This window comes from Delphinapterus leucas, chromosome 2 (genome assembly GCF_059928025.1).
Source record: "Delphinapterus leucas isolate spDelLeu-1000000601 "Yukka" chromosome 2, BTC_Dleu_Yukka2, whole genome shotgun sequence".
NCBI classification, from domain to species: domain Eukaryota; kingdom Metazoa; phylum Chordata; class Mammalia; order Artiodactyla; family Monodontidae; genus Delphinapterus; species Delphinapterus leucas.
This window is the reverse complement of record NC_143130.1, coordinates 19,948,155-19,962,703: the sequence shown is the minus strand read 5'-3', so window position 1 is coordinate 19,962,703 and position 14,549 is coordinate 19,948,155. Positions and strand designations below refer to the sequence as shown.

The 14,549-nt window shown below is 43.1% G+C and overlaps 1 protein-coding gene across 1 annotated transcript in view; it reads left to right on the top strand.

Moving 5' to 3' along the window:
- The window catches only part of DHTKD1 (dehydrogenase E1 and transketolase domain containing 1), a 52,521-nt gene that overhangs the window by 21,971 nt on the left and 16,001 nt on the right, over positions 1-14,549 (top strand). Inside the window, exons 6-10 of the mRNA XM_022580302.2 lie at positions 4,580-4,751; positions 5,955-6,153; positions 8,564-8,876; positions 9,888-9,972; positions 10,666-10,805. Coding sequence (XP_022436010.1) covers positions 4,580-4,751; positions 5,955-6,153; positions 8,564-8,876; positions 9,888-9,972; positions 10,666-10,805 — 909 coding nt within the window. The remainder of the gene's footprint in view (positions 1-4,579; positions 4,752-5,954; positions 6,154-8,563; positions 8,877-9,887; positions 9,973-10,665; positions 10,806-14,549) is intronic.

The following is a 14,549-nucleotide window of genomic DNA, read 5'->3' as shown; positions in this document are numbered from 1 at the left end:
GGAAAGACCAGGAAGTAAGAATGTCCAGGATGCTAGTTACGACAGGAGATGGCAGATGTTCCAGATGAAATTGAGATGAACTTTTGGGAAAAGAAGATTTTTGGGGTTCTTTAAAAAATTAATAGCAGATGTGAGGTGTACTCACAAGGCAACTGACTTTTATTTCTGACTGATTTTTTAAAAAATTTTTAATTAATTTTTTTATTGGAGTATAGTTGATTTACAGTGTTGTGTTAGTTTCAGGTGTACAGCAAAGTGAGTCGGTCATACATATACATATATCCACTCTTTTTAGATTCTATTCCCATATAGGTCATTACAATACAGTAGGTTCTTATTAGTTAACTATTTTATGTATAGTAGTGTGTATATGTCAATCCCAGTCTCCCAATTTATCCCTCCCCGCTCAAGGCAACTGATGGAGGTCTTCACTGTGTTTTTCCTTTCTTGAGTTATGAATTAATTAAGGGGATAGAGACCAGCATACCTGCTACTGTTAAGAGGACAGATGTCATTACTTCTCTGAAATTATAACCCTCTTGGAAACGATGTGGTATCTGTCTGTCTAACAAGGCTGCAAGAGTCTGGATTTATTTTATTTGCTTGTTTGTTTGTTTTCCAATGAAGGTCTTTGGCATTAAGGCAAACAATACAAATTATATAATGTATTGCTTCCTCTGCCCCCCACTTTTTGGTAGCCCAACAGGTATACTTTAGAGGTTTATACTGTGGGTCACGTTTTTCTTCTGCAAGTATTCATATAAATATGAACGTTTAGGGACTTCCCTGGTGGTCCAGTGGTTAAGACTCTGCACTTCCACTGCAAGCTGCGAGGGTTCGGTCCCTGGTCGGGGAACTAAGATCCCACATACCACGCCAAAAAAGTAAAAACATAAATATGAACCTTTAACTACTGGATAACTACTAATTAATCCTGGATATCAGTAACTGAGTCTTCAAACCCAACGGAAATAAGTAAATCTACAAGGCAGTAGAATATTTGGCTACATATACAAATAACCACATTATCTTATTGTTAATTTTCCATGGGCCAGAAACTTGTAGTAAATAAATTGGGGGTAAACAGAATTGGATTTGATTATGTTATAGTATTTCTAAATAGAAATCTTCAAATCATTAGCCAGACATTCTCTTCACCTTTCACTTGAATTCATGAGACTCTAAAATATTTCAGTCACTCACATTTTCCCAGTACATTAAGCTGATCTTAAGGCTGATTTCTGAAGTAAGAGGTGAAAGTGGCATTTTCTTTAAAGTGATAAGAAACTGCGCTCTTCTCTCTACTTTGTGTTCCCAAAACATTTTGCCCTGCTGTGTCTGCCTGGGTCTTGCCTCACTCAAGTTCAAAATTCAAATTTAATGTGGGAACTTGAAATTTGGAGTCTATAAAATCATGGTGGGTGAGACTCTGGATACTACTTTTGCTGTCTGTCTTCTGTTCATCTTGGTCCTGGATGTGGTGGAAGTGGATTGTCATATGTGATCCTCTGTGTGTGTCCAAGCCCCCTGCTGTGTTTGGCTGAGCAGTTTCCACTGCCCCCAGCATTCCTTGGGGCTTATGGACCCGACTCCTGCAAAGCTTTATGGGCATCATGGAGTGTTTTCTCTTTTAAGACAGGAAATAAAATTAGCAGATGACACATGGCTTTAGTGCCAAGAACCCTAAGACTATGATAAAATGACGCAAGTTATGAACAGATGTTATGTTCTCAGCAATGCCTCTCCTGTAAACGCTTTTGTAGAGGAGTGGAAGAGACACCCAGCTCTCTTCCTTGCTTTACTGGTCCCCTTTTACATCATTACTCCACAAGAAGTCCCATCAGCAAGGAGGCCAAAGGGTGTGGAATGTTCAGATGCTAGGAACCCCTTGACCCTGTGTGGACCGCCGTGCAGCTGAGGGTTGGACTTGACAGTGTAGCCCGGTGTAGAAAAGACAAGGATTCTGGAACCAAGAAGCACTGAGTTCAGATCCTGGCTTTGCTGCCTTGTAGCTTGGCGTGCTTGGTTCTGTTCCTCAGGTTCTCTGAATCTCAGAGGTCAATGGGAGTATGTTACATTCCTTATAGTGTTCTGAGGATTAAATGAGAACATAGTAAGTTCCTTAACCCAGGCGAAAGGCTTGGAGGGGTGGGGAAATAAGTCCAAAAAATGGAGGCATCAGGACTTTCCTGGTAGTCCAGTGGTTAAGACTCCACGCTTCCAATGCAGGGGGCACAGGTTCCATCCCTGGTTTGGGAAATAAGATCCCGTATGCCATGCAGCATGGCCAAAAAAAAATGGAGGCATCACAGAAGGTTTAGTCCTTGGCACGTGAAATATGTACTCTTTCTGAACCTTGGTTTTCTCATCTGTGAAAAGAACAGTGGCGATTCCCTTACCTGGCCCCTATACCTGATTGTTGAATGGATCAATGGAGATAATGTACATAGCGTTGTGGAGGTGACGTAAGGGTATGTTATCACTACACCTGGATATTCTAAAACGTCAGTCATCCCTGTAGGCCCTAGCAATGGGAAGGTGTGGGCTGGAGATTTCGCTAAGCAAAACAGTGCTTCCTTTCTTAGCCAAAATGTTTTACCTATATACAAATTACTCTTTTAGGACGTCTTCACTGTCATTAAAAAAATCTGCTTCCAAGGATTCCTTCTTTTTGTTTATTTATTTATTTATTTTTGGCTGTGTTGCGTCTTTGTTGCTGCACGCGGACTTTCTCTAGTTGTGGTGAGCAGGGACTACTCTTTGTTGCGGTGCGCGGGCTTCTCATTGTGGTGGCTTCTCTTGCTGCAGAGCAGGGGCTCTAGGCACTCGGGCTTCAGTAGTTGTGGCTCGAGGGCTCTAGAGCTCAAGCTCAGTAGCTGTGGTGCACAGGCTTAGTTGCTCCGCGGCATGTGGGATCTTCCCGGACCAGGGCTTGAACCCGTGTGCCCCCCTGCATTGGCAGGCGGATTCTTAACCACTGTGCCACCAGGGAAGCCCAAGGATTCTTTCTTCATTCATATTTAGGTCTTTTATTTCTGCTATTATTAGAGCCACAATGGTTACCATATCAGGTCATTTTAATTAATTAATTTATTTGTTTATTTGGCTGCGCTGTGCAGCTTTCAGGATCTTAGTTCCCCGGTCAGGGACTGAACCCGGGCCATAGCAGTGAAAGCGCCGAGTCCTAACCACTGGACCACCAGGGAATTCCCCATATCAGATCATTCTATTCTCTAGCTGAGCATTTTGGCTGTTTATGATAGTAGCCTTTTATTTAATAACTTTTTAATTAAAATACATTTGTCATATAACATCATGTAAATTTAAGGTGTACAACATATACCTTATTGATATAACAGCCTTTTATACAGCATGAAGTCAGTGGAGCTCATACTTTCTCCTAAGGTCTGCAATTCCCTCGTTATTTGCTTTCAAGTTTTCTAAAAAAAATTTACCCCCTTTTCTACCACTTTCCGTTTACCAGTTTTTTGGGGTTTTTTTTGCGGTACGCGGGCTTCTCACTGTTGTGGCACGCAGGCCTCTCACTGTTGTGGCCTCTCCCGTTGCGGAGCACAGGCTCCGGATGCGCAGGCTCAGCGGCCATGGCTCACGGGCCCAGCCGCCCTGTGGCATGTGGGATCTTCCCAGACCGGGGCACGAACCCGTGTCCCCTGCATCGGCCGGTGAACTGTCAACCACTGCGCCACCAGGGAAGCCCATACCAGTTTTTTTTCTTAATTAATTAATTTTTTATTGAAGTATAGTTGATTTACAATGTTGTGTTAATTTCTGCTGTAAGCAAAGTGATTCACTTATACACATATGTATACATTCTTTTAAAAATTCTTTTCCATTATGGTTTATCACAGGATATTGAATATAGTTCCCTGTGCCATACAGTAGGACCTTGTTGTCAGGTTTTGTGCTATTACGATCTAGCAGACTTCACAAGTCCTGGAAGAATAGCACATTTCAGAGATTCTCTTATAATAGTATTTTGCTCTTTCCCCAAAGCCTCCCTTCACTTGTGTATGATATACTTACACCCCCATGCTCCTGTCTTTGCTGTCACATCATTCTCATTTATGTTCACAGTGGTGGCTAATACACCCAGTGGGAATGAGGTGATGTGAGCTAAACGCAGTCTCGTTTTTTGGGGAAAATGATTGGGGAAGAGTGAGAGTTCGAAGCTGTGCATTGGTCTTAGTGTCTTGCAGGCTGTTTTCGTGATTGCTTTACTGGAGCTGATTTTCCTTCTACACCTCCAATCGCCCTTCTGTGGTGCTGCTGTGAGCACTAGCGTGTTGACGGGCATGTGAGAAGTGATGGGTATAGGTGATGATGTGGGGCGGAAGGAATAGGTCAGCTGGTGGTGGCTGCAGGAGGAAAAGGGCTGATTTAGCATCTTTGAAAGCTGCTTGAGATCAGCCTAACCATTCTAGGAAATCCTATAACCGGCAGATTTTTAGGAGGGCAGGGGAGCAGTGAGGGCATGGTTGTTTTTATTCCTGTTACTATTGAAAACCTAAATTTCTCCATCCCTTACGTTCATTTTCTTTTTTCCTCCCCCACGATCTAGGTTCACGGTGATGCTTCTTTCTGTGGTCAAGGGATTGTTCCTGAAACATTTACACTCTCTAATATCCCGCATTTCAGAATTGGTGGGAGTGTCCATTTGATTGTCAATAACCAGCTGGGTTACACCACTCCTGCAGAAAGAGGAAGGTCTTCCTTATACTGTAGTGACATCGGTATGTAACACAGGGAAGAGTTGATGCTGTGGAGTCAGACAAGGAATTCCTGGAGAAACTTCTAGTTCACTCAGAACAGTGAGCCTCACTGCTGGTCCCATTTTAAATTTTGGATCAGATATGGCCAGTGGTCACCAACAGTGTTGTTAATATTCCTTTAAAAGTCTGAGTGTGATCTTAAAATCCAAGGAAATAAAACAAGAGTAGAATTTAGAGGGTGCAATCTCAAAATGCTTAAGTATCTAGTTGAATGATCTGCTGGAATCCAGAGATAACACAATTAGTACAGCTAGAGCAATTGTCTTTAGGATAATCAGATTTGGAGTACCCAGGATCACAGTCAAAGAGGATATGTTCAACCGGTAAACTTGGCCAAGTGGTCTGGTTGGAAATCAGATGTGAAGAAGCAAAGTCAGCTTGTTTTAACCTGTGGAAACTAGTAGTATTCAAAGAAACACAGGGCTTTTTATTATTCATTCCCTATTTCACAGAATTTCCAGAGCTGTTAGATGGTAAGAACTGCTCTGTTTTTATATCTAGAGCCTGGCCTGGATGCCTTTTGGGGCTACCTATATGAATTTTTTGTAATTAGTTAGGTAAAGATTTAAAAATTCATTCTCAATCTTCTCTTTGGAGAAAATCCATTTTTTTCTTGGATACATCCTTTAATGACCCTTTTATCTCAGGAAGAAAGATAATAGTCATGATGATAATAACAAATAAGTATCAGTTATGATGTACCAGGCTCTGTTAAGCACTTTATATGCATTAACTCGTTGCCTCTTTAGGACATCACTAAGAGGTAAGAGCTATTATCCCAGTGTTACAGACAAGGAGACTGAGATTCATAACTTTACCAGGATCACACAGAGCTGGGACTTGAACTCATGCTTGTCACCTGGCCTCTAAAGTACAGGTTCTTTTTTTTTTTTTTCCATAAAGTGCAGGTTCTTTTTTGTTTTTTGGCCTCACCATGTGGCTTACAGGATCTCAGTTCCCCGGCCTGGGATTGAACCCAGGCCACGGAAGTGAAAGCCCAGAATCCTAACCATTAGGCCACCAGGGAACTCCCAAAGTGCAGGTTCTTAACACCCAAGCCAAACTACCCCTAAGGACAAGGGCTGTCTCCCCATGCGGCAACAGGACTTGGGGGTAGGTTCATGGGTTGACTAGCTGGTCTCATCTCCAGCTCCTCTGCCTCAGGGAAGCTTGTGGGCTGCGCCATCATCCACGTCAATGGAGACGGCCCAGAGGAAGTGGTCCGGGCCACGCGACTGGCGTTTGAATACCAGCGCCAATTCCGGAAGGATGTGATTGTTGACTTGTTGTGCTACAGGCAGTGGGGCCACAACGAACTGGACGAGCCCTTCTTCACCAACCCGGTCATGTACCAGATCATCAGGTACAAGGATGAACCGTCATGCGATGTGCCCTTTCCCCCACAGTGCTCACATTATTATTTGTATTAGACACTCTCCGGTAGGGCGACCAGCTTTCCCAGCGTGTCTGGGACATGAAACTTTCAATGCTCAAACTGGGACAGACCTGGGCACACTGGGATGGTCATCCTATGGGTTGCAGGAAAGCGCCCCATGTTCTTCCAACTCTACATATTTCCTCAATGAATAGGCAAAGGGCAACTTCACCCCCTCACTTAGCAGAGGGAGGACTGAACAGAAGACGTAGGCAGAGCCTTGCCCGAAGCTGCTCAGTGCGACATTGACAGGAGCAGAAAGAGAACCTCCGTGATTCACCTCTGCAAACTATAGACGTGGACCTACTTTGTGCCTTGGCAAGAGGTTACATGATGGATTTTAACGAAGTTCTGAACTACACTGTCCAATGTGGAAGCCTCGAGCCATAAATGGCTGTTGGACACTTGAAATGTGCCAACTCCTGAAGGAGATGTGCTGGGAGCGTAACATATACACCAGATTTCAAAGACTTAGTGTGAAAAAAAGAGTATAAATGATCTTGATAATAATTTTTATATTGATTAGGTATTGAAGGGACAATATTTTGGGTATATTGAGTTAAATCAATATATGATTAAAATTAATTCCACCTCTTGCACCTTTTCTAATGTGACCACAGGGGAATTTTAAATTACACATTGGCTTGCGTTATATTTCTGTGGGACAGTGCCAAGTCAGAAGGTTCACGTGATGGAGAGGAGTGTGTTACTTTGGGATTTCCTATTTATTTATTTGGCTGCACCGGGTCTTGATTGCGGCACGCAGGATCTAGTTCCCAGACCAGGGATCGAACCTGGGCCCCCTGCATTGGGAACATGGAGTCTTAGCCACTGGACCACCAGGGAAGTACCAGGATTTCCTTCTCAGATGCTAGAAAGTAAAGTAGATCCCTCTTTCCTGCTTTATTTCCTCATAGACATAAATTAAAGCAGAGGAATAAACTTGGTGATATTTTATGGGCCTTTCTGGTCGTGGGTAGCAGACTGCCCTTGGAAGAACAAATCTGGTTTCTCCATTTAGCTTTGAACTTAGCACCTGAATGACTTGATGTGACTCAGGACCCTGCTTTTAAAAATATATCCTGCCTACCTCTCACTTTTTTCAGGATTAAATATAATGATCAATGTGACCAGACTTGCAAGTTTAACGTATTAAGCGAATGCAGAGTAGCATCATCGTTATTTCTATTGTTGTAAAACCCGGATGCTGAATAGTTACAGGCTTCTTCAAGCAACCTGAAACAGATGTCGGCAACTTATAGGTTCAATCCTTTTTGAAATAAAGGGATGCAGAATAGGTAGACAATATAAGTCAGCCTTGTAAATAACTGTCCAGAATTAACAGTTTGTAAGAAAACTCTACTACTCATTACTTCTGCCTGACTGTAGACAAAAGCTTATAAAGGTAAATTTGTGGGCTTCCCTGGTGGCGCAGTGGTTAAGAATCCATGTGCCAGTGCAGGAGACACGGGTTCGAGCCCTGGTCCAGGAAGATCACACATGCAGTGGAGCAACTAAGTCCGTGTGCCACAACTACTGAGCCTGCGCTCTAGAGCCACAACTACTGAAGCCCGTGTGCCACAACTACTCAAGCCCATGCTCCTAGAGCCCGTGCTCCTCAACAAGAGAAGCCACTAGGATGAGAAGCCCATGCTCCGCAACGAAGAGTAGCCCCTGCTCACTGCAACTAGAGAAAGCCCACAGGCAGCAACGAAGACCCAACGCAGCCAAAAACAAATAAATAAATACATTTAAAAAAAGAAAAAAAAAGATAAATTTGTTTTCACTTGCTTGCCTGAAAGAGGTGGTTACTCACCACTGCCTTTAAAAAACAAATTTATTGGAGTGAAAGTCACATGACATAAAATGGACTTTTTATTTTTTGGCTACACCATGGGGTGCGTGAGATCTTAGCTCCCCGACCAGGGATTGAACCCATGCCCCCTGCAGTGGAAGTGTGGAGTCTTAACCACTGGGCCGCCAGGGAATTCCCTAAAATGGACCATTTTAAAGTGAATAATTCAGTGTGAATTAGTGCATTTCCAGTGTTGTACAAGCACCCCCTCTATCTAGTCCCAAGACATTTCCCGTGTGCATTTTTATAGTGATGACACTCCAGAATACCTTTGACAATAACTGCTTCTGTCTCTCCTTTTTTTTTTTTTTTTTTGGCCTCATTGCATGGCTGTGGGATCTTAGTTCCCCGACCAGAGATCGAATCTGGGTCCACGGCAGTGAAAGCCCGAGTCTTAACCACTGGACCTCCAGGGAATTCCTGTATCTGTCTCTTTGATTTTTACAAATCATATTGATTTTTGTTTCCCTTTTCCTTGGACAGAGCCCGGAAGAGCATCCCCGACACGTATGCAGAGTACCTTGTGGCCAATGGACTCATGACCCAGGAGGAGGTGTCGGAAATCAAAACCTCCTACTACGCGAAGTTAAATGGCCATTTAACTAACATGGCGCACTACAGCCCCCCTGCCACGAACCTGCAGGCCCACTGGCAGGGCCTGGTTCAGCCAGAAGCTTGCATCACCACCTGGAACACAGGTGTGCCCCTTGACCTCCTGCGGTTTATTGGCAGGAAGTCTGTGGAGGTGCCGGAGGAGCTCCAAATGCACAGTCACCTTCTGAAGACGCACGTGCAGGTAGGGAGCCCGGGGATCTCTGGGTATTGTTTGTCCATCTCTCACAGCAAGGAATTGGTGTTGGTCTGGTCTTGTTGGCTGGCTAATGCACTTGGCAAATATTTACTGTGAACCACTCCTAGCGGTGTTTTGGTACTGCTCGTCAATTAACTCAAATTTTGTCTACTTCTATTTTTTTTCTTTCTTTTTTTTTTTAATCTACTTCTATTTTTCCTCCACTTATTCTTTCAGTCATTCATTAATACATTATATATACAGGTACTGCATGCACATTATTAAAAACACAGCCATACAGGAACGCCCTTTTTGGTTTTTCTGAGCAGTGAGCGGAAGACACTTCCATTTTGAGGAAGGTGGTCGGGGTTTGGCTTAAATAAAATAAATAAAAATCAGCACACATACTCCGGAAAGGCAACCATTTACACCCTTAAGCATGTTGAGGTTTTACATGTTGTCTCATGTTAAGGATGGATTGACAAACTCATGGTTTGCCTGTGGTTTCCTGGAACGTGGGACTTTCAGCACTAAAAGCAGGAGGAGAGCAAGGAGATATAGGTCTTCATTGTTCTTGAACTTGGATGAAGACACGATGAACTCTGGATTATTTTTAAAACACTAACTTCGTTTATAAGTTTCTATTATAGGTATAGAGACTATTAAAACAATCTATGTAGTCACCATCAGGCTGAAGACATAGAATATTACCAATACCGTTCCTCTCTCGCCTCCCTGATAGAATATTACCAATACCGTTCCTCTCTCCCCCACCTGACGTCTCCTCCTCCCATCCGTCTGCCCGGTTAACCGCTCACCAGAGTGCCGGTTTGTTTTGCCTGCTTTCATATGTCATGTACTTGCTGTCATACTCCGATGTTTCCTTCTGCACTATCTGTCGTATTTAATGTTATGTTTTTGATTCTTAACCATTGTTGCCTTACATTTTTTGAACTCAATGTGAAAAAGGATGGGAACTCTTAAAATTTTCTTTTCCCCTCCCATTCAATTTTACAGTCCAGAGTGGAGAAAGTGATGGATGGAACAAAGTTAGACTGGGCCACGGCAGAAGCTCTTGCCCTGGGCTCATTACTTGCTGAAGGTAAGACATTTCTGTGTAGCTGCACAGCGGGTAGAGGGTGCTTTGTATGACATTTCTTATATGTGACGCCTGCAGTTATTGCTGAGTTATAACTACCTTGTATTGTTTTTATTGACTAGAGAGGTTCTCAAACGTGTTAACGTTTCTTACCTGAAAACATTATTTAATCTTGGTATGTCATGTTGACAATCTTCATCAGCGAACAGACTATGGAAACAAAGGACTCAGTGCTGGATGTATTGGAAAGACATTTTCCTTTAAAAATTGGAGGACGAATGATGACTCTTCATTCTTAATTAGACTACGGAGTGTTGAATATAGGACAGATTTTTTTTTTTTTTTTTCTGCGGTACGCGGGCCTCTCACTGTTGCGGCCTCTCCCATTGTGGAGCACAGGCTCCGGACGCGCAGGCTCGGCGGCCATGGCTCACGGGCCCAGCCGCTCCGCGGCATGTGGGATCTTCCCGGACCGGGGCACGAACCCGCGTCCCCTGCATCGGCAGGCGGACTCTCAACCACTGTGCCACCAGGGAAGCCCAGGACAGGTATATTTTAAGAAGGATAATCTATTTTCCTAAGGACAGTTCTCAGGATGAGCCGATGTATAAGAATTCAGGGTCACCAGGCCTTATTATTACTTAGGTTATTCATGGGAATCTGGATTTTTTTCTTTTCCTTCTTGCTTGCTTTAAGGTTTTAACGTCCGTCTGAGTGGCCAAGATGTTGGCCGTGGAACTTTTAGCCAGAGGCACGCAATGGTTGTTTGCCAGAAGACCGATGACACCTATATCCCCCTGAACCATATGGACCCTAATCAAAAGGGGTTTCTAGAGGTAGGCTGTGTTATTATCTGGTATAAACCTCAGGTGCTGGTGATTATAGCTACAGGCTTCTTAGACCAACTAGAAACAGATGTCGGAAACTTTGGGTTCAGTCCTCTTTGAAATCAAGGGATGCCGACTGGGTAGACAATGCCCGTCTATGCACTTGGAGTGGAAGTAACAGACCAGTGAGTAGACTAGAGCTGTTTTCCTCTGGCTACTTATCTGTAATCATGTAAATGTCAAATGGGTGTTCATTTTGTCAATCCAAAATTGATTATATAACCTGCTCGTTGCTGAATTCATTAAAGTGAGTCGAAGATGTAGATAATAAGCCAACATTTCTTGCCAACTTAAAAAAAAAAACCCACTGACTTAAGGTTACTTTATTCCCTAGTGTTTAGCGGGCTTGATGAATGTATCCATTGCCATGTATTTCTCTGTGCCAGTTGCTGAGTTAGATTCGTTAGAGTCAAGAGCAGGGCCTGGGTCTTTTCGTTTTTGTTTCTCCAACAACTAGCATAGTGCCTGGCACATGGAGTTTGTGAAATTATCCTTTAAGGTACAATTAGTGGTGCGTCATCTTTTTTCCTACTCTAGCCATTTGAGAGTATTGGGTTCACTGATACTCGATTTTTTTTTTCAATAAATTATTTTATTTATATATTTTTGGCTGCGTTGGGTCTTTGTTGCTGTGTGCAGGCTTTCTCTAGTTGTGGTGAGCGGGGGCTACTCTTCGTCGTGGTACGCGGGCTTCTCTTTGCAGTGGCTTCTTTTGTTGCGGAGCACGGGCTCTAGGCACGCAGGCTTCAGTAGTTGTGGCACATGGGCTCAGTAGTTGTGGCTCACAGGCTTTAGAGCGCAGGCTCAGTAGTTGTGGCCCACAGGCTTAGTTGCTCCGCTGCATGTGGGATCTTCCTGGACCAGGGCTCGAACCCATGTCCCCTGCATTGGCAGGTGGATTCTTAACTGCTGTGCCACCAGGGAAGCCGAATACTCAATATTTTTTTAAAAAATTCACTTTGTCAAAAGCAAGCTTCCAGGACAATTACTTAAAGGACATGCAACTCATCTTTTCTTTAAGTTAGTCTAAAATCCCCTCCTTGATCAGTATCAGATTGGTGACCTAGATACTGAAACATTTCGTATTTTCTCCACCCAGTGTCTTTTATTGATTTGTGATTTGATATATAGTATCAGTTAATTTTGAATATTGCTATTTAGAAAGCCCCAAGTAAACGTCTCACATCTGTTATGGGGATACTGTCAAAGATTTCATTTATTACCTAACACTTTGTCCTTTATGTGAAGACCCTAGAGGGGACTCCTGCTTGATCTTGGTATTGAGAGTAGTTGTAGTTCCCTGAGCAGTGGCTCATCTTTATTGTGTGTACATCGAAAATTCTGCAACCGATCAACCTTCCCTTATCAATAATGGCTTCTGGGAAGGGGTAGAGGCCATGGCAACCTCAAGAAAGTAGGTTACCAGGTTGTATGTTTTCCCCAACCCTGTTGGGTGTGTCAATCTATTTATTTTCTTTCTGCCCACCTACTTTTTTTTTGGCTGCACAGTGCAGCATGTGGGATCTTAGTTCCCCAACCAGGGATTGAACCCATGCCCCCTGCAAAAGAAGCATGGTGTCCTAACCACAGGACCACCAGGGACTTCCCTGTCCACTTACATTTAAACTATCATTTTGTGTATTAGCTATATTTACAGGCCATCTTAAATAATTTTTGGAATAAATGAAAGCGTTAATAGATTCAACAAATTAATGTAGATAAGGGTATACAAGTATATGAAGTACAATAGATGCATAGGAGAAGGGGCAGCTAGGTTACTTGGGAATTAAAAGGAAGAGCTTTAGAGAGGAGGCCAGATTTGAGCTGGGACTTGAGGGACATTTGGAACTGCCTAGTCTAGTAAATGTAGGGAGAACATTCTAGATGGACACAGTAGTGCATACATAAGCTGTGAAGTAAGAGGCCCTGACCTCATGCTCAGGGAACTACCTATAGCTTCATGTGACTGGAGTTTAAGCTGCAAAGTGGATACAGAAGTAAAGGAAGAGACGGGCCAGTCAGGACTACCCACGTTGTGAAAGACTTTGTTACGTAGAAGAGAAACCATGGAGGAATTTTGAACAGGCGATCAGATTTCCATGTTAGAAACAGCGCTCCTGATGATACTTTGGAAGCCTGAGCTGAAGAAGGGTGAGACTTAGGACAATTTCTAAGGAGGCTTCTCAGTCATCTAGGCAGGAAATCCTGGAGCTGTGAATTAGGGCAATAGCAGTGCAGAGGGGAGATGGGGCCAAGATTTGAGAACTAGTCAGAAAACAACAGCTATCAGACTCAGTGGTAGGTGTAGGGAGTGAAGAAGACCAGTACTGGTTACCTCCTAGCTCCCTGACTAGGACAGCTTGCATATGACGATGGCATTTACCCAAATAAAGAGTAAGGGAGAGGAACAGGTGTGGTAAGGAAAGATGAGGGACTAAGTTTTGGGCATTAAACTTTGACATAGATATTTCAGGTAATTAGATATGTATGTCTGGAGTTAATGAAGGAATCTGGTCTTAGATGTCTCTTTGGAAGTCATCAGGGTGCAGGAGTGTTTGAAACCACAGGGGTGGGAGAATCTCTCTGAGAGAGCAGAATGAGAACAGATAGGGTCCTGGGAAAAACAACTTTTAAAGGGCTGGCAGAGGAAGCATTTTCCCAAAAGAGCATCCAGAAAGGCAGGAGGAGAACTTAGAGTCCCTGTGTCATTGAACTTAAGGAGGGAGGAATCCGAAAAGAGGAAGAATAACATGGCCATTGGATTTAGCAACTGGAAGGTCAAGGTTGACCTCCTCTAGAGCTATTTCTGTGGAGTGGGGAGAGCAGAAGCTAGATTTTACTAGTTGAAGGGTAGACAGGGGTTCAGGAGGTAGAGACAACTAGATTAGATAATTCTTTCTAGAAGCCTGACTGTTACAGGAAGCAGGAGCTAGAGAGCACTGGCCAAGGGAATATTCCTTGTTTTTTGTTTTTAATTTATTTTTTTGGCCGCACTGTGTGGCATGCGGTATCTTAGTTCCCAGACCAGGGATCGAACCCGTGCCCCCTGCATTGGGAGCACAGAGTCTTAACCATTGGACCCCCAGGGAAGTCCTTTCTTGTTTTATTTTTAAGCTTTTGATTGTTCATTTGCCAAGAGGAGAAAGCCAGTGAGGAGAGGTTCAGAAAAAAGGAGTTTGGTGATGAGCCGAGTGAAGAAGCAGAAAAAAGGTATGGATTAGAATATGAGTGGATGTGTCAGCCTTGGGTAGGAAGGGAGATGGGGAATGAGGTGAAGACGCAGAGGTGCAAGTAAAGCACTCAGTTCAAATCCCGTTGACAACAGACTCATGAATATGAGAAATACAGTGTCTCTTTTCAAGTTAATGTCTTATAAAGATCATAATTGAAATCAAATACAAATCAGGAAAGGTAAACTATGCATAATCCCACCATTCTAATACATTATCTGTTTTCATTTTTTGTTGTTGTCATTGAGTACTCATCCATATAAATCATGCATTTTTATGGCTGTAATCATAGTAGAGATGAAATTTTTTTCCAGAGTTTTTTTTTTATTAAAAGCTTTATTGAGATAAAACTCATAGAATCCAACGTTTCAATGTGTACAGTTAAGTGGTTTTCAGTGTATGCAATGGTGCAACCATCACCACTATCTAATTTTAGAACATTTTCATCACCCCTAAAAGAAAC